At 42.0% G+C, this 26090-nt stretch overlaps 1 protein-coding gene across 1 annotated transcript in view; it reads left to right on the forward strand.

Annotated features, from left to right (window-relative positions):
* negr1 (neuronal growth regulator 1) overlaps nucleotides 1-26090 on the forward strand; it is a 215817-nt gene that overhangs the window by 101517 nt on the left and 88210 nt on the right. The window contains exon 5 of the mRNA XM_061684176.1: nucleotides 17933-18064. Within this exon, the coding sequence (XP_061540160.1) occupies nucleotides 17933-18064 (132 nt within the window). The remainder of the gene's footprint in view (nucleotides 1-17932; nucleotides 18065-26090) is intronic.

Here is a 26090-nt window from a genome sequence, read left to right on the forward strand (position 1 = left end):
TCCTGTAGTTGACTCTGGGGAAGAGGCGGGGTACACCCTGAACTGGTCACTAGCCAATCGCAAGGCACATACAGTATAAACAACCATTCACACTCACATCCACACCTACGGACAATTTAGAGTCTTCAATTAACCTATCATGCATGTTTTTGGGATGTGGGAGGAAACCGGAGTACCTGGAGAACACCCACGCAGGCCCGGAGAGAACATGCAAACGCCACACAGGCGAGGCCGGAATTTAACCCGGGTCCTCACAACTGTGAGGCAGATGTGCTAACCATTCGTACACCGTGCCGCCCCCAGGCAGAGTAATGGAATTCAATTCCACATACAATAATTAATCAAGGTGGACAATAATGTTATTAGAGTACTTAGAAATGAAAAAAATAAAATAAAATCAGTGTCCAGATGTAAGAGGGAGAAAAAAAAATATGATTTGTGACAGTTACGCCACATGGTAGTGTCGATAATATGAATAACCTAATTACATTTTCCGTTTTATTTTGCTTGTAGGTTTTGCATGACATTCCACATTATTTCTTCAATCATAACTCTGTCCAATTGGGACTGCAGATGTCTTTATTACAGATTAGCGGAATAAGTTTGGCTGGGAAAATTAAGGGTGAAACAGTGGCCGACATCTGCCTCACACTTTGTTTATATGTGCCCTGCAATTAGCTGGCAACTCTCGCCCAGAGTCAGCTGGGATAGGTGTCAGCACGCCTGCGAACCTTGTGACGATAAGCGGTATGGAAATTGAATGAATGAAAGGGAAAATTAATTTGGCAGCCAAGACATAGAAATGGGGATTAAGACATATCTCTATCGCCCTCGCATCATAATTTTCAATCAAAATTCCTTAGTGGGCAGACGCCTCCACCGTACCTACCTGCAATGTACTGAGCTTGATTGACTTGTGCTTGGTAGTGGTGCTCTATATAGTTTAGCGTATTTACAGTATATTATTGTCTTACTCAGTCGTGGCTCATCAAGGCCAGCAAGGACATCTCTGATGGCCTAAACACTATCAGATGATCATTTACAATCTAAGTTCTATTTGTTCCATGAAAGTGAATTAATTTATTCCCAACTGTCTATTCTCTTCATTTTTTTAGCATTTTTATGGCTGCACTATTTCAGTACATGTATAGGGATGTGAGGTCTTTTGTCCAATCAGCTATCAGCCACTATGTGCTGCCATTAATGATGCACCGAAATGAAAATTGTTTACAGAAACCGAAAACCAAAATTGAGGAAACCAAGGCCAAAAACCAAAAGCCGAAACACTGGGAGAAATGATCAATCAGTGAATATTTATTAGTAAGTGCTTTTCATTTAAAAAATGCAACACAATGCGCTTTAAATTAATTAAAATGTAAAAATAAATCACACCCGCCAACTATTTATGCTAAAACTGTGCCAATTATTAGTAAAATTGAATATCATTGCTATGACTGCAGAGTTGCTAATCTATAGAAATTCATTTCCAGAACATCCATCCATCCATTGTCTGTACTGCTTTATCCTCACAAGGGTCTGCTTGTGCAGGAGCCTATCCCAGCTATCTTCGGGCGAGAGGCGGGGACACTCCGAACTGGTCGCCAGCCAATCACAGGGCACACATAAACAAACAACCATTCGCACACACATTCACACCTACGGGCAATTTAGAGTCGTCAACCAACCTACCACGCATGTTTTTGGGATGTTGGAGGAAACGGGAGTGCCCGGAGAAGACCCACGCAGGCACGGGGAGAACATTCAAACTGGATTTGAACCCCTGTCCTCAGAACTGTGAGGCAGATGTGCTAACCAGGCGTCCACCATGCCGCCACTTCCAGAACAATTTGTCTAAATTTCCATAATTTTTATAATTATGTTAAGAACATTACCGGAGGACAGTTATTGCAGTATATGTAATAGGATAAAAAAAAGAAAATTGTAAAAGCTACGTTGTTCCCATAATTCATTACGACATGCAAATTTGAAATATTACAGCAAAAAATACATTTACATTTGTTATTAATGTGTTTATGTTACAAGTCGTTTACTGAATATACAGTATGTGTAATTTAACAATAATGTTTATTTTACATTTATGGTTGATTTCTGGCCCGATGGCACTATGTCATTCTCAAAACGTGAGTGTAGAGTGTGTGTAAAAAAGTGACCTCCCAGTCAATTCAACTGGACATTCAGCAATGCGCTATAGGGCATTCCTTGTTAATAGTAAATGCTTGCTCACCCTGAGATGTACACACTCACGTGTGCCAGCTATCAGTGTTCAAAATGTAACTTGTTATCCATGTGACATGGTCTTTCAGTAATTTTATTTCGGTGAAAAAATCTTTTGGTCTGAAACCAAAAATGCACTTTTGAGCTATTTTTTTTAGCTACAATCACAGAATATTTCCGTCCTCTGACTGGTTGGTCAGAGCAAGCCAAGTTCAACTAGCAAAACACATCTGTATCAACCTGCATATAGTACTACATTGAATGAGCAGCATCTCCGGTGAGTACGATGTATTTTATTAGATTATTTATTATAGACATTTCAGTTTTTGTCATGTTATTAGATATAGATTCTGAACTGTTTCAGATGATGGATGTGGCACAGCTGTGTGCTTTTATTTTGCATTTTTACATAGTATTGATGGTTTCTATAATTTCTCCATGATGGTGGCTGTATTAAGTCGCATATGTCCCCACTGAAGACCCAGGTACTAAATGCACGGCCTTCCACCGGGCTTCCTGCCACAGAAAAAAAAAGACTGTGTGTAGTATTGCATATATGTACTTCACTAAAACCTTCATTGAAAAGTTGTACAATTTGTACTCTTCGTTTACAAATATGTTGGGATGGAAAAATAATACACGTACACGCACAGTCACACATACACAGAAACCGAAGGGGCTGTCTGCACCCTTGGGTGGAAACACTGTCTACTTTATTAGCCGCCAATCAAAACGCTTAATTCTTTCATTCCCTTTAAGTGAGATACAATAACGGTCTCGCATGCATGAAGAGAGTCATCCGTGCGTGACGTAAAATTGTCACTTGGCCAGTGTGGCAAAAGACAACATCATGAATAACAGAATGAGCTGGTAGTAACCGCGGGGGACTTAAATATGTCTGTGGACCTCATCATGGTAGTTATAGCAAAAGTACACATGAGGCATTTTAGATGGTTATATAACAAATAAATAATAAATCAAGGCATTCAAGTGCTATGTTAAGCTCAGTTTAAACAGTTATATTTACTGCTTATTTGTTCTTACACGAACGGACCTATTTAAAGGTGCCATATTTTACCAAACCAACTTTTTCAAGTATGTGGGATGTAATATTGGTTCTATGGTGCCTTGGTAAACGTGAAATAATTAAAATCATCCATACATTCCTGAGTTCCAGAGTCCTGAAATCAGGTCATTTGAATTTCTCGAGCTTATCTACAGTGGGTACGGAAAGTATTCTGACCCCTTAAAACTTGCAATCATTTGCTAAAATCATTTAAATTCATTTTTTCCACATTAATGTACACATATCACCCCATATTGACAGAAAAAAAAAATGAATTGTTAACATTTTTGCAGATTAATTAAAAAATAAAAACTGAAATATCACACAGCCATAAGTATTCAGACCCTTTGCTCAGTATTTAGTAGGCTTTACACGATCATGATTTTTAGGGCCGATCAGCGAGTTTAAAAAAACGATAACCGATCAGCGATCCGATCACATGATGGAGGAATGTGTCTATTTAAATGTTGCGTTCATTTACTGTATATACTTGTGTACTTAATTGCTCAAAAAATTATATTTAGAATAAATAATGTATCTTTGTTCCTCTATTTATGCCATTGAGGCATAGTAACAGACAGAACAAATGAATGGTCTTCTATTTGATGGCAGGAAGTAAATACAGTAAATAATATATCCACTTTTTGTGACATTTTTGTTTGTTGGTGTGCCGTGAGATTTTTCAATTGTAACATATGTTCCTTGGCTCCATAAAGGTTGGAAATCACTGCTCTAGTCAGTCAGATCAAACCCACATTACAACATGATAGAAATAATGGGTGCTAACTTACTGTAATTAAATTCATCCATCCATCCATTTTATGACCCGCTTATCCTCACAAGGGTCGCGGGAGTGCTGGAGCCTATCCCAGCTATCTTCGGGCAGTAGGCGGGGTACAGCCTGAACTGGTTGCCAGCCAATCGCAGGGCACACATAAACGAACAACCATCCGTACTCACATTCACACCTACGTGCAATTTAAAGTCTTCAATTAACCTACCATGCATGTTTTTGGGATGTGGGAGGAAACCGAAGTGCCCGAAAAAAAACCCACGCAGGCACGGGGACAACATTCAAACACCACACGGGTAAGGCTGGGGATTGAACTCAGGTCCTCAGAACTGTGACGCTCTAACCAGTCGTCCACTGTGGCGCCGTAATTAAATTACTTTATTTTTTAATTAAATTAATTCACCCACTCCAAAACTAGAGCATGATTCGACAGAACGGTGGCATGTTTACGTACAACCGTTCGTGCTAGCAGTGGCTTGCTAGGCTACATAAAGTTTTTGTTGCCTGCTTGCGAGCCGTATTATATTAAAAGTATGTGAACATACCTCAAGCAAGCCTTAAACGAACGTCCTCTCCTGAGCCCTGCCGAGGGTGTAGAGCTGGTCCACTGTTCCACGGCCCGGACGAAAATCACACTGCTTCTCCTGCATCTGAGATTCTACTTCCCGACGGAACCTCCTCTCCAGCACCCCTGAATAGACCTTACCAGGGAGGCTGAGGAGTGTGATCCCCCTGTAGCTGGAACACACCCTCCGATCCCCCTTCTTAAAAAGGGGGACCACCACCCCAGTCTGGCAATCCAGAAATACTGTCCCTGATGTCCACGCGATGTTGCAGAGGCGTGTCAACCAGGACAGCCCCACAACATCCAGAGCCTTTAGGAACTCCGGGCGAATCCCATCCACCCACCAAGGAGCTTTTTAACCACCTCGGTGACCGCAACGCCAGAGCTAGGAGAGCCCGCCTCAGAGAACCCAGACTCTGCTTCCTCATGGGAAGGCGCGTCGGTGGAGTTGAGGAGGTCTTCGAAGGAGTATTCTGCCCACCGACTCACAACGTCCCAAGTCGAGGTCAGCAGCACCCCGTCCCCACTATACAGTGTTGGTGGTGCACTGCTTTCCCCTCCTGAGACGCCGGATGGTGGACCAGAATTTCCTCGAAGCTTCAGCAATGGAGGCGCGGAACATGGTCAACTCGGACTCGATGTCCCCCGCCTTCCCCGGAACGTGAGCAAAGTTCTGTCGGAGGTGTGAGTTGAAACTCCTTCTGACAGGGGATTCTGGAAGACGTTCCCAGCAGACCCTCACAATACGTTTTGGGCCTGCCAAACGTATCGGAGCCAACTCACCACCAGGTGGTGATCAGTTGACAGCTACGCCCCTCTCTTCCAAGACATGTGGCCGCAAGTTCGATGACACGACCACAAAGTCGATCATCGAATCTTCCTGTCAACATGGGGTGCTGTGTGTACATTGAGGAAAAAACATGAACTTAAATGATTTTAACAAATGGCTGCAATGTAACAAAGAGTGAAATATTTAAGGGGCTCTGAAAACTTTCCGTACCCACTGTATACTGTATACAAACAAGAACACACACCAAAAACCCTAAACAAAATAGCAAAAGGCTAAACCTACCAAAAAGTGGCATTAACTATGAATACTGGTCAAAAGCCAATGGTGCAGTATTTTCCTGTTATTTAAAAGGCACATTATTTTAACCATAAGGTGCACAACGGGTGGGACACTGCACTTGTTCCACACACACACGGATTCACAGCAGCACACAGATTACCAGTAAAACATTCTCATGTGTACACAACTGTGTTCAAGATTGTTTGGTAACAGAATAAAACAATTGTACAATGAACACTTAAAACACATGCAGCTATCCCTGCTTTTATAGGGATAAGTGCAGGTCTTATTTATGCACGAGGGGCCACAGCAACATTTAGTTGATTTGCAAATTTGCTGACACAACAATTGGACAGGGTACTTATTTATATGTATTTTCATAAACACAGTATCACACAAGCACGCAGGGAAGTTGTTTAGAATAATAAATCCTCTGCTCCGTGATGCATTCCACGTAAAATAGAAGTAAGGTGTTGAAAGAGAATAAGATAGGTACCAAAGCCTAATTTGGATATCTTAGTGTCATTCCCCTCTTATAGTGTTCAACTAATGAATCTTTGAGGCTAATTAGTATAGGCACTGCATATTTATTTGTGCCTGCATGTCAGGTCATTAAAATTAATGATGTGATCTAAAATAATTTAGACATTTTCATGCTAATTTATAACTTTCACACTACCTGTGGGTATCACTGATCGGTTCAGATATGACTCTTTTAGAGATTATGCATAATAGTATAATTATATAAGCTAGGAATACAGAAAAATGGATGATTCGGGTTTGAAATTAAGGGAAACAGAAAAGGGAAGAGAACATGGTCATTTTTAGAAAACACTGTCACATTGCGTTTCACACTTCATTCAAATTGGAATCTTTCACTGAAACATTCCAGGAAGACTAAGGGAACGTTGCTTGTTATTTTACGATAAATATAAGGAAAGAAATTCTCATGGCGCACAGCCTGCAACCCTCAGCTGCCAGAAATAATGTTGCAAAACAGTGAAGAAAAACAACTGCTGTTTAAATGAGAGCCTAGCTGGGTTTTACAATGAAAAAACAGTACTTTATTTTATTTCATTTTGTGGCTGTTTTCAAGTCAACTCTCCGAATTGTGTGTAATTATTATTTATTGCATGGTAGTTCAGTATAACTATGCAGCTCCTGTGGCAAATAAAGAGTGATGGCTTATGCTTCAAAGCCTGTCAAAAAGTCCCAATGTGAAGTCGCCTGCATTTGATTGAGTTGCTTGGTAAATGTTATTGGACGCATGGAGCGTACTCAGCATCATGGGTCAGTTCCTTTAATTTTATTGCCCTGGTAAAAAGACACAAGTTTACCCTACAAATGTCGGCACACTCATAGTTCCTCATTACAGTAACACACAATAGAGTTATCCATTCTAGCCAGAGTACAGGTAACCTGTGTTGTTTACTGACTGAGCGTGAGGTGCATGGGATCTGCATAGAAAGACACTGTTTTGCAAATGTGTATTTTAGTTTATTGAATTTATTAATGCACACAATGGACAATGAATCAAAGTAAAATACACAGAACAGTTATGACCTATTTGAATTTGTTTTTATTGTAGAATACATGGACACGTGCTGAAATTGGATTGTAGGCAACAAAACTGAAGCTGCATTTCCTGTTCTACTATATACAGTAAAGGAAGCACCCTTTTGTCTTGAACGTCTTCTTTTTTTAAGTATCAGTGTGGATGCCCTCAGCATTTAAGACCGGTTTTAGTCTTAATCAGTGACCTATTTGATCCCTCTGCATGTGTCATATCTTAAATTCTAGAAATACAAGCTGTAGTTCACAATTAGACCAATGGTTAGGCAATCCTGTGCAAAGTAGATGATTACCCAGTTTTCTTTGTAAAGAAGAGCTTCCCTGTCATGTGCGTAGAGCCCCATAGTGACATACAAACATGCACGCTTCCTCTGCTCTAGTAGAGAGCTCATCCACTTGCCCTGCTTTGTTATAAAGAACCAAACCATTGTTCTTTTATAATCTCCCTTGTGCCCTCTTTTATATTAGGAGGGCAATTTATTTAGCCTCATCCAGCACTGATTTATGAATGAGCCATTTAAACATTTTATTTCTTTTGCTTTTATTGTGTCGCCACTCGTGTCTTTGCTGAGACTTTGAACGCCCATGTTGCCATGCCAACCGTGCGAGAAAATGGAAAGCTAATTATTGATAGTGCCCCCAGTTTCAAGTTGCACGACACGTATTTAGCAGATAAAAATTCACCAGAGCTCAATGAAAAAGTAGCTCGTTACATGAATTCAGATATTTTAAGAAAAGATGCATCGCACAGCAATATTTATTCCGCTATAAAATGTTTTTTTTTTTTAAGTCAGATTTTAATGGCTATATGGGGTTTGAGCAGGTGAATATCAACGAAGATTTGAACCTGCATCTGTTTTACAGTACACAGAACACTGCACAAAAGAGCCCAGTTATTTGGCATGATTGCAAGGTCACCCGAGAGCAGAAAAGAGCAATTAAACCGAATTCATTAAACCAAGAGGATGATAAAAGTGACCACAGTGACAAAAGTTTGACAATGACAGCGGGAGAAATAACAGATAAGAAACATTTATCCATGGAATCTAAACTGCACAAGAATAGAAATGCTATAAAATGTAAACCAAAGTAGTACTTACATTCATCAGGAGATGAACAAACACTAATACAACCAGCCAGATTGAAGACACACAACATAGGAGTAACAAGCAACAATACTGAACTACGTGATAGATGATGGTGGACAGCAATGCAATAATCCAGCATCGTCTTTTTGCTTCTGCTGCACCTTTAAACCCAGCTGATCGTCATTGTCAGCAGGTTGGGCACAGGAGGCTTCGCTCATCAAGGAGACTGAGGAAGCAGAAACAAAACGGCATGCAGAGGAACAAGAACATGACACCAACCTGTCTAGGGGCAGTCCCACACAGGTTTCCCCAGCTCTTCTTTTTAATGCACATCACTCTCCTAGTTCTATCACGGAATGTTCCTGAGCAAGGTTATTATAGTTAACAGAAAACAAGAAAGTAAGGAAAACAACATTTGAAAGAAATAATTTCTCTGAACAAATTAATAATATAATAATCATGAAAATAAATTAAAACAATTTAAAAATTAGTTTAAAAAAATACACAATGATAAATAATTGAAATGGCATTTTCTGTTTGTAAAATGTATTCAAATGAGCTGTAATTATAGCCAAAGTGTTGTTTGATTTTGTCAATTAATTTTATACATAAGCTTTTGGGGTTGATAAGCAACGGCACATTGATATTGTTACAGTCGTTTGGGTAGTGTAGTTCACTTAGGGCCACATTCTCTCATTCGTGCATAAGTAATTTTGAGTATAATTGTTGTAATTAGTGAGTGCCTGCACTTGTTCTCTTCAAAAAGCCGGTCAAAGGCCTGTCTTTTAAAGCCGGCCAGAAACTTGTAGGGGAATCACTCCTCGCAGTTGGAGATGATCATTGCAAACAAAGTGTGAAAAAAAGTCTGCTTGCTGCAATACTGTATAATCTACCAATAAACATCACAACTAAAACACTGTAATCGCGACTCACAGCACTTATTTGACAAACACAAAATATGTTTTTGTTCAGTCTTTCTGTGAGGCCTCATAAGGAGGGTGATTGGTGTGGCGAGAGCGCTGAGCTTTCATTTCATCATAGATGTTTCATTTCATCATAAATGTATGCCAACGTTAGCATACAGCATAAGACCATGCTAAAAAAAAGAGAGAAAATAATAAAAAAAACTTTGTGACAATGACAGTTGAAATAGATTTTATAGCTTTCTCTTTTACGTATAAATAGGCGTTTATTGAAATATGGCGTTTATTGAAAATGAATCTGAACTTGAAGTGTGATGTTTCACCTTCTCGGGGCGCTTGACTTACTACAGCCTCTGAATTGCAATAGAGGAAAAGTCCTTAACCCTCTGGAGTCAATCACATAACTGGTTTCTATGATGTCGCTGGAAGATGCAACCTCGCTGAGTCTCCATTTCAAATTGTTTCGAAAGTGCGAACGATATACCAGTTTTTAAATTTGTCTTAATAGGCCAAGTAAAGCCAGAACTATGATCAATCAATTACACCATATTTTCCCCCGATTATTGTCACCTTAGGTGGGCGATTGACGGGACATCCCCCTGGCTGCCGTGGCCGCTCAAAGCCTTCATCTGTCGAGGCTGAGAAGAGGAGTAAAACTAGGAAGAAAAAAAGAAATCAAAAGAACCAGCCGGGGTCGCTTGGTGTGCTGGCCGTGCGCGCGCATAGTGCACCGTCGCCAGCCTGCGACTCTAGGAAGAAAAAAAAAAAAAGGAACTTTGGCACAAATAATTTTTGTGTAAAATCGCCGGAGGAATTTTACTGTAAATAATTGTATATAAATGTGTTGTTTACATTATCATTTTGAAATTTACTAATTATATTTGAATTATATGCTATAAAGTGGCGGCATGGTGGGCGACTGGTTAGCACATCTGCCTCACAGTTCTGAGGAGTGGGGTTCAAATCCCGGACCCGCCTGTGTGGAGTTTGCATGTTCTCTCCGTGCCTTCATGGGTTTTCTCCGGGTACTCTGTGCAAAAACATGCACAGTAGGTTGATTGACGACTCTAAATTGCCCGTAGGTGTGAATGTGAATGGTTGTTTGTTTATTTGTGCCCTGTGATTGGCTGGCAACCAGTTCAGGGTGTACCACTCCTGTCGCCCAAAGATAGCTGGGATAGGCTCCAGCACGCCTGTGACCCTAGTGAGAATAAGCGGTATAGAAAATAGATGGATGGATATATGCTATAAATATGGTTCGTGTAACGTGTGTGGTTTTCACAATTAAAAATTGACTTGGGGTTTTATGTTTTCTGTGTCATTAGGGGTCCAAAGTGTTAATATAGTATGTCATCTGGCAGAACCTTTGTATTACTTCTGAAACGATTACTTGTAATTGCGGACGCACAGCGCGCTCCCGTCAGATATAAGTTGGCGTAATGGCAGAGAGTCAAGAAATCTTCAGTAAATGACAGGAAAGAAAAACTCTTGAGTAGTAGTACCATCAGTTTTACTTTAAACCCAGGTTTTGGTGTGAAAACAAAACTGTACACTGACCATGACACAAATGAGCCGGATTCTTTGGCATGGAGCCAGGTCACATACACAACCATGGTGATGTTACGCACATTCACATTACATTCCCGTTCTGTTGATGGGTCCATGTCCCACACAGCTGCTCGACTCCAATCATCGTAGAAATCACCCATCACCAAGGTCTACTGCATAGAGATCACCTGTCCTCGGGGTCCTTTGAACTAAGCACATTATAGATGGCTTCTTATCTAACCATCCCACTTCTGACACCATTTGTAACAAAAGTCTGATGAGCATCCCTGTACACAATACCCTCATCCTTGAACTTGGTCTTTTAGGTTGAAAGAATGGCACGTGCACCACAACAACAAAGTATTAAGTTTAACTTTAAGTTTAACTTTACACGATCAGGGTTTTTGGCGCAGATGACTGATCAGCGAGTTTTAAAAAAACAATATCCGATCACCGATCCAATCACAAGATGGAGCAATGTGTCTATTTAAATGACTGCTTCATTTACTGTATACTGTACTGTATACCGATTCTCTAGTCCAGTGATTCCCAACCAGTGTGCCGTGGCACATTAGTCTGCCATGAGAAATCTTCAGGTGTGCCGTCGGAAATTATCAAATTATACTTAACTGCTCAAAAAATCATTCATTTACAAGAAATAATGTATCTTTGTTCCTCTATTTATGCCAGCGAGGCATAGTGACAGACAATACAAATAAATGCTCTTCTACTCGATGGGAGGAAGTATATACAGTAATTACTGTGTATCTACTTTTTGTGACATTTTTGTTTGTTGGTGTGCCGTGAGATTTTCCTATTGTAAAATATCTGCCTTCGCTCCATGAAGTTTGGAAATCACTGCTCGAGTCAGGTCATGTATTCTAATTAGTCAGGTCAAACCAACATTACAACATGGCAGAATTAATGGGTGCTAACTTACTGTAATAAAATTACTTTATTGTAATTAAATGACTTCACCCACACCGAAACTTTAGAGCATGATTCGACAGAACAGCGGCATGTTTACGCACAACCGTTAGTGCTAGCACTAGCTTGCTAGGCTACATAACGTTTTGTTGCCTGCTTACAAGCGGTATCGTATTAAAAGTACGTGAACATACCTCAAGCAAGCCTTAAATGAACGTAATCTCCCGAGCACCGCTGACCAACAGCACACGTTTTTCCCGATTTTGTTTTTATAATCTCCGCGTCCCAATGCCGTCACCATGGTAACGAGTGTATCCGGTCGCATTTGAATTGACAAGATAAAGCCCAGTGATCGTAAAAGACGGGATGCGGTGGTATCGGAATACAATATTTTATTGCAGTAGTCGCGACATAGTACAATAGTGAAAGACCAAATGTGTCTTGTAGTCTGATCCACGACGTTTTTTTTTTTTAAATAACTATTGGTTGTCAAATATTTACAGTACTACGTCAAAAGACACGCAACAAGGCTAAAAATAAACTAGCTTTTAAATTCAAATATACTGTACATGATGGCGACGCGGAGTAAATGTCTTTTGCGGATCAATGACGTCATTGATCGTATCGGCGAATTTTGTCATTGAAGCCGATCACCATAAAATGCGAATTATCAGCCGCTACCGATCAGATCTGTGTAAAGTCTCGTAAGTCCTATACTAGCCACAGTCCAATCCGAGTGTAGTGCTTACCCATCTCCGGCTCCTATCACACAGGGGTCACCTGTCCCAAAGGTCTTTCCAGCTCTTCACACCAAGAATGGCTTCACTTACCTGAATTCAACTTTATTTATAGAGCACTTAAAAAAATAAGAACCGCAGCTGAAACAAAGTGCTGTCCATAAATAAAATTGAATGGAAAACAAAACACATAATAATAAACATTTTAGAGGGGTGGAAGGCAGCAGCTCCTTGCAGTTGTAGGTGAAGCATCGTAAACAAGAGGGAAGATGAGTTGCAGCTGCTATAACAGGCTGCCGACTCTTAGCGCCCAAAAGTGACCCCCTTCACAGATAACCATCCCACTTCTGACAACATTTGTAAGTGAACTCTGAGGAGTAGTAACTAGTAGTAACCAGCATTAGAGCCCACGGTTTCTGTCATAGCAATATTGCACAACCACTGTCTCCAGCACGTATGCATTCTTGCCTGCTAGAAACAATGATGACAGAATGTAAAATATGGCAGAAATATCCTAAACAATAATAATAATTCAACATGGTTTATGATTTTTACCAAATAAATGATATGCAAATATTAGTGAGACTAGACTTTTAGCTCTTTTGCACTGTCTGAGAAAATTGATTGAGATTGTTTCATCTTTTGCTTATTTCAGTTATTTCAGTAATTGTTATTGTCAACTGTGCTGGTAATATTTATTGAACTGATGATTGATGATGTTTTGTTGTTGGAAACATTAAATTTTTTTGCCTAACGTTTTTTATGGTTTATTGTCTTTTTGTTTTGTTCTTTAGACCCAAAGAAATTTGGTTATCGCAACCCAACTCTCCTCTCAACTTTATTTATTGAGCACTTTAACAACAACTGCAGCTGTAATAAAGTGCTGTACATGAGATCGAACATAAAACATAAACTACAAGAAATAAAATAACTGTCTTGTGGGGGCCTAGTGTCATAGTGATGCTGCTTTTTGATCCTTTGATGTCGGCTCTTATCGTTGTGAAGCAAACGTTCGGATTATTCATCCACTAATAGGGAAATTGAGCGTGTTCTTTTCCCACAGCTCGTGACCATAGGTGAGGGTAGGAACGTAGATTGACCGCTAAATTGAGAGCTTTACCTTTCGGCTTAGCTGCGTCTTTACCACGACAGACTGATACAGAGTCCGCATCACTACAGATGCTGCACCGATCCGCCTGTCGATCTCCCGCTTCATTCTTCCCTCACTCGTGAACAAGACCGCAAGATACTTGAACTCCACCACTTCGGGCAGATCTCTTCTTCGACCCGTAAAGGGCACTCCACCCTTTTCCAACTGAGGACCGTGGTCTCAGATTTGGAGGTGGTGATTTTCATCCCAGCCGTTTCACACTCCAGTGAGAGCTAAAGATCTCGGCTTGATGCAGCCATCAGAACCATATCATCTGCAAAAAGCAGAGACGCAATACTGATGTCGCTAAAGCGGACCCCCTCAACGCCTCGGCTGCGCCTAGAAATTCTGTCTGTGAAGTTAATGAACAGAATCGGTGACAAAGGCCAGCCTTGGCGGAGTCCAACCCTCACTGGAAACGTATTTTACTTACTGCCGGCATTGTGGACCAAACTCTTACACTGGTCGCACAGGGACAGAACAGCCAGTATCAGGGGGTCCGGTACCACATACTCCCGGAGCACCCTCCACAGACTCCCCAAGGGACACGGTCGAATGACTTCTCCAAGTCCACAAAACACATGTAGACTGGTTGAGCGCACTCCCATGCACCCTCAAGTACCCTGCCGAGGGTGTAGAGCTGGTCCGCTCTTCCACGGTCAGGACGAAAACCACGCTGCTCCTCCTGAATCTGAGATACAACTTCCTGATGAACCCTCCTCTCCAGAACTGCTGAATAGACCTTACCACGGAGGCTGAGGAGTCCCCAGACTCTGCCTCCTCCTGGGAACGCGTGTCGGTACAATTGAGGAAGTCTTCGAAGTATTTGGCCCACCGACTCAAAACGTCCCGAGCAGCGGTCAGCAGCGCCCCATCCCCACTATACACAGTGTTGATGGTGCACTGCTTCCCCATCCTGAGACGTCAGATGGTGGACCAGAATTTCCTCAAAGCCATGCGGAAGTCGTTTTCTATGATCTCGCCGAACTCTTCTCACGCCCGAGTTTTTGCCTCAGCAACCACCAAAGCTGTGTTCCGCTTGGCCAGTGGGTACCCATCAGCTGATTCCGGAGTCCCAGTTCATTAACGCTGGTGTCCACCAACGGGTTCGGGGATTGCCTCCACGACAGGCACCAATCACCTTACGGCCACAGCTGCGGTCAGCCGCCTCAACAATGGAGGGGTGCACTCAGATTCAATGTCCCCCGCCTCCCCTGAGTTGTGGGCGAAGTTCTGCCAGAGGTGGAGGCTGAATCTCCTTCTGACAGGGAACTCTGCCAGACGTTCCCAGCATACCCTCACCATACGCTTGGGTCTGCCAGGTGGGACCGGCATCTTCCCCCACCATCGGAGCCAACTCACATCTAGGTGGTGATCGGTTGAGAGCTCCGCCGCTCTCTTCACGCGAGTGTCCAACACATGCGGCTGCAAGTCTGATGAGACGACCACAAAGTCGATCATCGAACTGCGGCCTAGGGTGTCCTGGTGCCAAGTGCACATAGGGACACCCTTATGTCTGAACATGGTGTCCGTTATGGACAATCCGTGACGAGCACAGACGTTCAATAACAGAACACCGCTCGGGGTCAGTGTGGGGAGAGGCCGTTCTTCCCAATCAGACCCTTCCAGGTCTCACTGTCATTGCTTATGTGAGCGTTGAAGTCCCCCACAAGAACGAGCGAGTCCCCAGTCCTAGCGTTCTTCAGCACCCCCTCCAAGAACTCCAAAAAGGGTGCTTACTCTGAGATGCTATTTGGTGCATAGACACAAACAACATTCGGGACCCATCCCCCCACCCGAAGGCGGAGGGAGGCTACCCTCAATGTACCTCAACATACAGGCACTGAGCCGAGGGTCAATCAGGATGCCCACACCTGTTCGGACCCTCTCACCATGGGCAACTCCAGAGTGGAAGAGAGTCCAACCCCTCTCAAGAAGACTGGTACCGGAGCCCAAGCTGTCTGTTGAGGTAGCCCGACCATGGTCAGTCTGAATTTCTTGACCTCGCACACCAGCTCAGGCTCTTTCCCTGCCAGAGAGGTGACATTCTAGATCCCTAAAGCCAGCTTCTGCAGCCTTTGGTTGCCACCCAGCTCACACAGCACCCAACCCCTTTGGTCCCTCCCACAGGTGGTGAGCCCATGGGAAGGGGAACCCACATTGCCCATGGGTGCAGGTCCGGCCACCAGGTTGCTCGCCATCGAGCCCCACCTCCAGGCCTGGCCCCAGTAGGGGTCCCCGGTGACCTGCGTCCAGTCAAGGGGTAATGTGGTTCAACATTTTTTATTGTCATAGGGGGTCTTTGAGCCATACTTTGTCTGGACCCTCACCTAGGACCCGTTTTCCATGGGTGACCATGCCAGCAGCATAAAGCCCCAGACAACTTAAGGATCATTGGGACACACAAACCCCTCCACCACCTCTCCAGGAGGGGATAATAATAATAATAATTAGTATAATAAATAATAAAATATTATTCTTTCCTTAAAATGTACAAGAGCTGCACATCAGAATCAGGTTTATTGTCCAGGTATGTTCCAAGTATGTTCACAAAACACAGTTGGAGCCACTCTAGTACGACAACAAACAGTCACTATGATCAAATATATATTTGGGACATAAAAAAACATGCCCGTGGAGAGTCATTGAACAATGAAGTTGTACCACTGGGGTGGTGATACTGATATAATAGCAATTGTGCAAATGATGCAGTGTCCTCAAGCAAATTGCAGTGACTAATAGTGCAATGATCTGGTACAGTGACGATTGTGCAAATGGTGCAGCGAGTTCTCAAATACGCATGGCCAGTAGTAGTCAACAGCAGTATGCAAATAGTGAAGCGGGATAAAACGGTGAGTGTACGAATAATGTAGAAGTGTCCCAACAGAGATGTGCAAAATTGGCAGCATGTTGCAATGAAATTGAAAGTTAACTATTTGAGAAGTTACTGGCAAGACATACAGGAGGTTCAGAGTTGTTTTCCCCTATTTTTGCACTGTCTACATTTGTGTGAAGCTGTTAGTAGATGCGAGAGAAGAACATGATTGAAGTCTTCAACGACCAGCATGAGGGCAACAGTAATCTGAAATTGTAATCGCAAACTCACTGCATGTATGACGTCACTCACATTGGCTACCGGAGCGCAAGTAACATATATACAGAAGGAACGGTTCCAATCTGTCCCATTTTGTCCTCTCTCTCGGTTCACTTTACTTAACTTTCACGCTGGCTCTCGTCCCTCTTCATATTTCTTCCAGGGTATATTCCTCGCCAAGTGGTAGCCTGCTCCATGTTGGGGCAAAGCTTCTAGCGGTTATTGTGGGTTAAAAAGATAAATAAATCACAGCTAAAATGCTGTAGTAGTGCAAACGGTTTAGCACAACGCAAAATGAATAAAGGGTGGAAACTGTAAATAAAGGAGAAAACTAACTAAGCTCTTGTAAACAAGCTACCGATTCACATGTGCACACAACAACCGCTGATATTTTCCACTAAAGTATGTCATGGCTAAAAGGCTGTAAGTAGTTCAAAATGGGTTAGCACGATGCAAAACTAACACTAAATGAAAAACATAGAATGGAAAAATCAAAATGAAGGAGAATTTTAGCGGAGCTGTTGTTTCAGGCTGCTGACTCACAGGCACCTCTTTTCTTATACACTGACTCAGAATTGGCTGCATCAGTGAAAGCTAATGATGTTAATGAGCTCATAACGATTTGACTGGTGACTTGTCAAGGATGTAGCCTCCCTTACCTTCAGTCTCCATCCAGCCTCTGGAGGATCAGGGATTAGAAGAGGGACCATGCTTTTTCTACATGCAATGTATCAGCACAAAGTTACCTTCTTTTTTCCATTTTTGATGAGAGTGGACACCTTTTGTACACCCGCAACACTGCTAACATGAATGTTGCCATGTGCCTACTCTTTGTCCTTGGTGCAGGAGGAAGCTCGAAATGCATTTACTGGCATTGAGTTAATCATGAGCAAATTAGAGGAGGAGATGTCAACATTTAATTTCCAACCACAACATCTATGAGAGTGTATGAGTGCACTGCTCATCTGCTGCTATTTTATGATGAAAGGAAGGTCATCAAGAGTTTATTACAACACTTTATTGAATTGCTTCCCAAGACTTCCTCGCATAAACCACGGGTAATTGTAAGATGATAGCTATACTATATTGAGTTTATAGAGTGTGTGCATGTTTGTATGTTGTCTTTGTAGACATGCAGTAATCGCCTTCACTTCTCTCTTTACAGCCAGGAAGTATAACAGCGGTGAATATCTTAACATCAGTGGAATCACAAGGGACCAAGCTGGAGATTATGAATGCAGCGCTTTAAATGACATCGCCTCTCCTGACACCAAAACAGTAAAAGTCACAGTCAACTGTAAGTATTCCTCTTCACTCTCTGCATGCTTCCTTACTCTTTTTTTTCACTACGCACTGGCCTTCCAGCCTTAGACTGTAAAAGTCACAGGTGCAGCCTTCAATGAAAGCAGTGCAATGTCTCTGATGATGCACCTCCAGAAACTGCACCTTACAAAAGTTGCAGAAGAAGTGAAATGCTTAACATTTCTTAATATTTAATGTGAGAAGTCCCTTTTTGTCTGTGCAATGGGTGATTAATTCACGCTAAGGGAAGGTCTGACTGTTCCAAGCGCTATTCCATTATGCAGTTAATGAGTCTTCGAAAAGTGTGAGGAGACAGTAATGAGGAGCCTTGACATTAATGAATGATACTGGGCTTTAGCTGCTGTGGTCACAGAAAAGCACAACTGAGAGGCGTGAGAGGGAATGCTACCATTGAAATTATTTTTAAAAGTGCTCCTACTTTTTGGCAATTCTGCATACATAGCCTGTGCACAATCGCACTTTTAGCAAACCTAAAGGAGAGTTTGCAGTTTTAAAATGCTAACAAGATTCACATGCAGCCTCACTTGACTAATCCCCCCTCCCCTCGGGTGGCTGACCAAAGCCGCGCCCCTCACAAGCATGAAACATCCATGAGACATCCAATGTATGCAATGTGTGTGCATTAGCCACGCCATTGCTCCGTTGGTAGCATATTTAGCTTATTCGAAATGGAATGTTACTATAACACTAAATGTTAATGGTTTTGTTTTTGTTTTTTTGGGGGGAATATACAATTGATTAAAAATCAAAAATAGGTGCTAACCTTACAATTATGGCTTCAACGAATACTCCAATGTTCGAATTTTCTCTGCCTTGGCGATCCGCTTATTTTACTTATTCACTGCCAGCCCTCCTAGTTTGATTGAGTTTTATACTGTATCTGTAATTATGTGTGTGCGCCAGGGGTGCTCAATGCCTCGATCGCGATCGATAGATCGCATGACATTAAAAAAAAGACATCAGCCTATCATCCATCCATTGATATACATATGTAATCGATGATATCAGAATTTTTTTGACACTTTGTTGAATTTTTTTCACGCACATGCACAAACAACGCTGCTAAAAGGTAACTCCAGATGCGCAAACAACGGCGCCCAGTGTGTCAAAACTAACAAGCCAGTCAGTGAGTTACCGACAATTTTTATCTCTCGGTGTTTTCTCTTAAACTTAAGAAAGGGTATAAAAATGAGTGGGGGAGCTGGACCAAGTAAGAAGACAAAAACTTACCACTTTCATACGGAATGGGACGAGGAGTATTTTTTTTATGATGACATTTTCGAAATGCGTACGCCTCATCTGCCAGTCTGCCATCGCATTACCAAAGAACGGAAATGTGGAGCGGCATTTTAGGACTGTGCATGGAAAATACGACAGTGACTACGCATCGCTGGCTGATTCACTTCAGTGCAAGTCATCGGAGTAAACTCAGGTAATGACAAAACAATTTACATTGTTAATTATGTTGTGTTGTGCAAGATTGGCTCATGCGGTGATGCAAGGTACATCCACATACATTGGTGCTGAGCTGTGTCGGCGGCCCAGAATTTTAGCTCACTAGTAGCTCTCAAACCGGCGACATGGTCGCGGCCCCCACCCCCCCAAAAAAAGGTAGATCACAGGAGGTTGGCTGCTTGAAAAGTAGCTCTTGGGGCAAAAAAGTTTGGGCACCCCTGGTGTACGCCTTTCAGAGGGTGAGCAGGGATAAGTAGTGTGACATAAGTGTAAGGAAAAGTCAGTCTGGGAAGACGCTGTTGGTATGCATTGTGACCGACAGCAGCTCATACGTTTGTGATGTTCTTGTGTAGCCGAGAGTTCAGTAGAGTGACTGAAAGTGCCCTTCCTCCTTGACCTCTTCTAGGGACATTACAATACTATTGGCTTATACAGTAGCTGCCTGTTAATGCCAGGAAAGAGTTAATTGTGAAGCTGAGACACATCTCGCAGCGCTTAACAAGCACCCTGAATATGTTATGTCACGTTTTAGACTCGCACATTGTAGTTGTATATTATGGTTCGCACTGCACCCGACCCCTATGGCCCCTCCCACAGGTGGGGAGCCCATGGGGAGGGGGACCCAAGTTAACCCTTTCGGGCTGTGCCCGGCCGGCCCCCATGGGTGCAGGCCAGGCGCTCGCCTTCAAGCCCCACCTCCAGGCCTGGCTCCAGAGGGTGACCCGCGTCCGGGCGAGGGAAAACCGAGTCCATTGTTTGTCGTCATCATAAGGGGTCTTTGAGCCGTGCTTTGTCTGGTCCCTCACCTAGGACCTGTTTGTTATGGGTGACCCTGCCAGGGCATAAAGCCCCAGACAACTTAGCTCCTAGGATCATTGGGACACACTGAACAACAACCATCATGAATTTCTTTATAGTTATGTTTTGTTTAATGATAATGCCTTTCTGAAATGCTTGACCGTTTAATTTGAATCCTATTAAAATAAAATTAAATGTGTTTCACCTGATCCTTCATGTTTTCTAATTTACAAAATAAAAGTAGGGCTGTTAATTTCAAAATAAGAGCAAGTAAATTAAAAAAAGGATTACGTGTTCAAATAAACTTCAGAATAATTATTTGAAAAAAACTAACAAAATACAGATAACACTTAATGTTTTGATCATATGTGTAGAAGCAAAATCATGCATTCTAAAAATGCATTATACATAGGTAGAAGGGTTTTCCAGAATTTCTAGGTCAACTTTGGGGGTGCGTATTATACATGGGTGCGCATTATACACGAGAAATTATGGTAATGCTTTGTGGGTTTTTTTAATACTTACAAGAAATGCTAAGAAGAAAAAATTCTAAGTTTAAGCTGAAATGTATTTGTATTTTCTTGCCTCACTGAAAATATTTCGAGACAAGAAAATTGCTGCTCAATGTCAATTTACAAAATAAAACAGTTGATGATTTAAAAAGAAAAACAATTAGTCATTAATGTTTAACTGAAATTGTTTATTTTTTTTCTTGTGTATTCATAACTGCTCTTTAACCAAGCAAAAATATAATTTATCTGAATAGTTGATTATTCGCTAAAATCTTTAGTATGATACTCCAATACTAAAATTTTTGATAGTTGCAGCCCTACTTACAATATATGTTGAGCACCGATGTTGCTAATTCTGCATCGCTTTTGAATCCACAGCTGCCGGCGGTCCCTTCCCTCTATTTGTGTTTGCTATTCTTATGCCCAGTTGTTGGCTTTTTTTTTTTTTTTTTTTTTTTTCCCGGCGGTGGATTTTCTCCCATAGCTTCAACAAAGCTCATGAAGCCCAAGTTAACAGGTCAGTGCGAGGCTACGTGGTTGTGGCCACCATGAGTTTGCCCGTGGGTTCATGGCAAATGATTGACAACTCGTCACCTCCTGTCTCTGATTGGTTGTGTTTCCGTGGGTGCAGTGATTTCTTATAAATCAAAGAGGGCTGATTTTTTTTCTACAGATAATTTTACTGTTGTTTACAGTTTTAACAAATATGACAAAACATAATTTTGAGGGAAATGGCAAACATCCCCTTTAAAGCCAGAGGCATGGCACAGTTGAAAATAAACTAAATGCAATAAAAATAAAAGATTTTTGAGAAATAATTCACTCACACAGTTTTCATTCTTATCACAATGTTGAGCCCTGCAATGAATGTGTTGTACGGTTTCCAGCTCATTGTTACGGATGCTTTGACTCTGGCTTCATTATGAAATTAAGTATTGTGGCCATTATTTCTGTGCAATTCCTGGCACTAATGAGCTGGGTCTGAGTGGGATTTTATATGACAGTTTTTTATACCTCTGCTGAGACACAGGTTCAAGGATGAAAATTATTATAGTACCGTTCTGCTATGCTACAAAAAGAGATTTGGAAAGGAGCCCATGGAGAATGATGCTGCGGGCACTACATTTTCACCTCTCACTCACACATTGTTTACAGATTGAAGAAAAAGTAATGCATTGTAATGAATTTTAAAACATGCACATATTTTGTGAGGTTACTTGAGAAACTCACCCAATTGTTTTTTGGCAAAATATAAGGTTTTCTGCCTAAAGTGTCTGTGTTATTTTTTATTATTATTTTGTTTTTTAACAGCAATGTAACCTTAATTAAGGTACTCATTTTATGTTGAAGAATCTCACAAACCCAAACATGTCACAAAAAGTAGAGAAAGGCCGATGTTTTTTTAGGGCCGATACCATTTATTAGTACAGGAAGTCCTCGATTTACGAACGAGTTCTGTTCCTACGCTGGCGACGTAACACGAATTTCCACGTAAATCGGATTTCACGGTTAAAGTCGAAATTTACGTCGAAATACTTCTGTTACGGGTATTGTCCCACGTGATTGTGATCGTGTGTGTGGGCGTGTGCGTCAATGTGTGAGTGAGAAGGGAGTTATCCCTTGCGTCTCCCGATCACGGTCAGGTGACCGTAGCAGGAAAGGTTAACACTTCGTATAAAGAAACTAAAATACATTAAAATAAAAAAATCTGATGTTGTACTGTACTGCTGAGAGTGTTAAAAAAGGAGGGGGAAAAAGGCAAAGATACTCCCGTCGCACAAACACAGACAAGCACTATGCACAAGCTAAGCAGAAACACTATGGTGCTGGGACAAAATGGCGGCCGAGGCACGGGCGTCGTAAAGTCGAAACGTCGTAGGTCGAGTGCGTCGTAACTCGAGGACTTCCTGTAATCATAGAGGCCGATAACCAATATGTGGAGCAGCTATTACTTTACAGTACATGGGAAAATATTGGCGTCAAAATTTTCAATAATACAAACTCGAACACTGCATTTAAATCAGAATCAGAATCATCTTTAATTTGCCAAGTATGTCCAAAAAACACACAAGGAATTTGTCTCCGGTAGTTAGAGCCACTCTACTACAACAACAGACAGTCAATTGACAGAGAATATAGACATAGAAACATTGAGAAAAACACAGAGCAATAAAAGGTTGCTAGTAATCTGGTAATGCCGGTTCGTTATTTTATTTTATTTTTGATTTTTTTTTTTACAATTGTGCAAAAAGATGCATAGTCCTCTAGCAATTAGAGCGGTTTGAATGACTAATATAGCAATAGTCCGGTACAATGACCATTGTGCAAAGGGCACAAGGAATGTATGCAGTTTAAAGTGACTTGTAGTACAATAATCTGGGACAATGTCGATTGTGTAAATGTTGCAGATACTCCTCAGTCAGTGTGCAAGTGGTGCAGATGCTACTCTGGCATGAGTGGCCAGTATTGGTCAACAACAACAGATATGCAAATGGTGCAGCGTGGCGAGACTACCACAGTGAGTGCACGAGTAATGTATAATTGGCCCAACAGAAATCTGACAGCAAACTCAAGACAAAAAATTTGCGGCATGTTACAATGGAATTGTAAGTTAGCTGTTTATGAAGTTGATGGCAACAGGGAAGAAGCTGTTGGAATGTCTGCTAGTTTTAGTTTGCATTGATCGGTAGCGCCTACCTGAGGGAAGGAGCTGGAAGAGCTGGTGACCAGAATGTGGAGGTTCCAAGAAGATTTTGCACGCTCTTGTCTTAGTTCTGGCAGCGTGCAAGTCCTCAAGAGTGGGTACGGGGGTACCGACAATCTTTTCAGCAGTTTTGATTGTCTGTTGCAGTCGGAGTTGGTCCTTTTTTTTAGCAGCACCAAACCAGACTGTGATGGAAGAGCACAGGACTGATTCAATGACCGCTGTGTAGATCTGCCTCAACAGCTCCTGTGGCAGGCCGTGCTTTTTCAGAAGCCGCAGGAAATACATCCTCTGCTGGGCCTTTTTGAGGACGGAGTTGATGTTGATCGCTCACTTCAGGTCCTGAGAGACTGTAATTCCCAGGAACTTGAAGGTCTCGACAGTTGACATAAGGCAGCTGGACAGCGTGAGGGGTAGCCGTGGTGAAGGATGCCTCCTGAAGTCCACAATCATCTCTACAGTCTTGAGCGTGTTCAGCTCCAGGTTGTGTCGGCTGCATCACAGCTCCAGCCGCTCCACTTCCTGTCGATACACAGACTCGTCACTGTCTTTGATGAGGCCGATGACCGTGGTGTCATCTGCAAACTTCAGGAGTTTGACAGCCGGATGTGTTGAGGTGCAGTCGTTCGTGTAGTGAGCCGTTAAGCAAATGTTTAATAAACAGCTTTTCAGATTTGTAACACAACTTTTTTTAATTTTATTTTGTATTATCTTAGACAATCGACATCTTAGTTTTAAAATTCTAACAAAATGTACAGGGGGCTTTCAGGCTCAGCAGCATCTCTTAACGTTAAATAAAAACCTAAACAAATTAAGAGCTCCCTAAAGTTTTCTACAGTAAATTAAGTTTTCCGAAATTTCATCAAGCCAGCCATCCATCCATTCGTTCTCAAATGTCGCTTATCCCATTCATGGTCACGGGGCACTGGAGCCTATCCCATCTGATTTCGGGCAAAAGGCGGACTACACCCCGAACTGGTTGCCAGTCAGTCACAGGGCACATGTAGACAGCAACAACCATTCGCACTCATATTCACACCGTCACTGAGTGGGAACTGAACCCACGCTGCCTGCACCAAAGTCAGGCGAATGTACCACATTACCATCAGTGACTTCATAATTTCAATATAACTGAAATGTTAATCTTTCACTTGTCTTTGTGCAAAGAAAAAAAGTGCAGGGAGTTATGATGCTCAGCAGCATCTCTTATCAAGTTAACTGAACCATTTTAATACATAAATAGTTCCCTGAAGTATACCCGTTTTTAAATTGATCTCTTATCGTCCGTCGGATTTAAAAACAAATAAATAAATAAAAGAAAAAGACAGATGCGTCAAAATGCCGAATATCAGATTCAATATTCGGCCCGGCCGATAATTGTTCTATCCCTAACAAAAAATATGAATACTGAAATAAGGATAATCTCAAAATTGTATTTACTCTGTGTGAAATATGGGCCTGTTTAATTTATCACAAAGCTGATATATTCGCAGATATATAGTCACAATAGTTTTCTGACTAAATATTATTTCATTGATTCAAAGAAAATTATTCAACCATTGTCCGGTTTGTACAGCACATTTTTGCATGTGTTTAGAATTACTCAGACAAAACCCTTGGCGATAACATGCAAACTCCACACAGCAAGGCAATAGCTGAGATTTCAACTGCGAACCTCAGAATTGCCACCCATGTGATCAGCGGGCCGCCACCCCAAGGCATGACAAATTTACACCAGGTGTTATAGTACGGAAAGTATTCAGACCCTCTTACATTTTTCACTCTTTGTTATGTTGCAGGCGGCACGGTGGACGACTGGTTAGCACATCTGCCTCACAGTTCTGAGGACCGGGTTTCAAATCCCGGCCCCGCGCGGCTGTGTGGAGTTTGCATGTTCTCCCTGTGCCTGCGTGGGTTTTCTCCGGGCACTCTGGTTTCCTCCCACATCCCAAAAACATGCATGGTAGGTTGGCTGTAATGCGTTCCAAAAAAGCTGTGACAGGGTCATGTTTACCACTGTGTTACATCGCCTTTTCTTTGAACAACATTCAATAAACGTTTGGGAACTGAGGACACTAATTATTGAAGCTTTGTAGGTGGAATTCTTTCCCATTCTTGGTTGATGTACAGCTTCAGCTGTTCAACAGTCCGGGGTCTCTGTCTCTTCATAATGCGCCACACATTTTCAATGAGAGACAGGTCTGGACTGCAGGCAGGCCAGTCTAGTACCCGCACTCTTTTACTACGAAGCCACGCTGTTGTAATACGTGCAGAATGTAGTTTGGCATTGTCTTGCTGAAATAAGCAGGGGCGTCCATGGAAAAGACGTTGCTTGGATGGCAGCATATGTTTCTCCAAAACCTGTATGTACCTTTCAGCATTAATGGTGCCTTCACAGATGTTTAAGTTACCCATGCCATTGGCACTAACACAGCCCCATACCGTCACAGATGCTGGCTTTTGAACTTTGCGTCCATAACAGTCCGGATGGTTCTTTTCCTCTTTGGCCCGGAGGACACGACGTCCACAAT

This window comes from Phycodurus eques, chromosome 8 (genome assembly GCF_024500275.1).
Source record: "Phycodurus eques isolate BA_2022a chromosome 8, UOR_Pequ_1.1, whole genome shotgun sequence".
In the NCBI taxonomy this organism is placed as follows: Eukaryota; Metazoa; Chordata; class Actinopteri; order Syngnathiformes; family Syngnathidae; genus Phycodurus; species Phycodurus eques.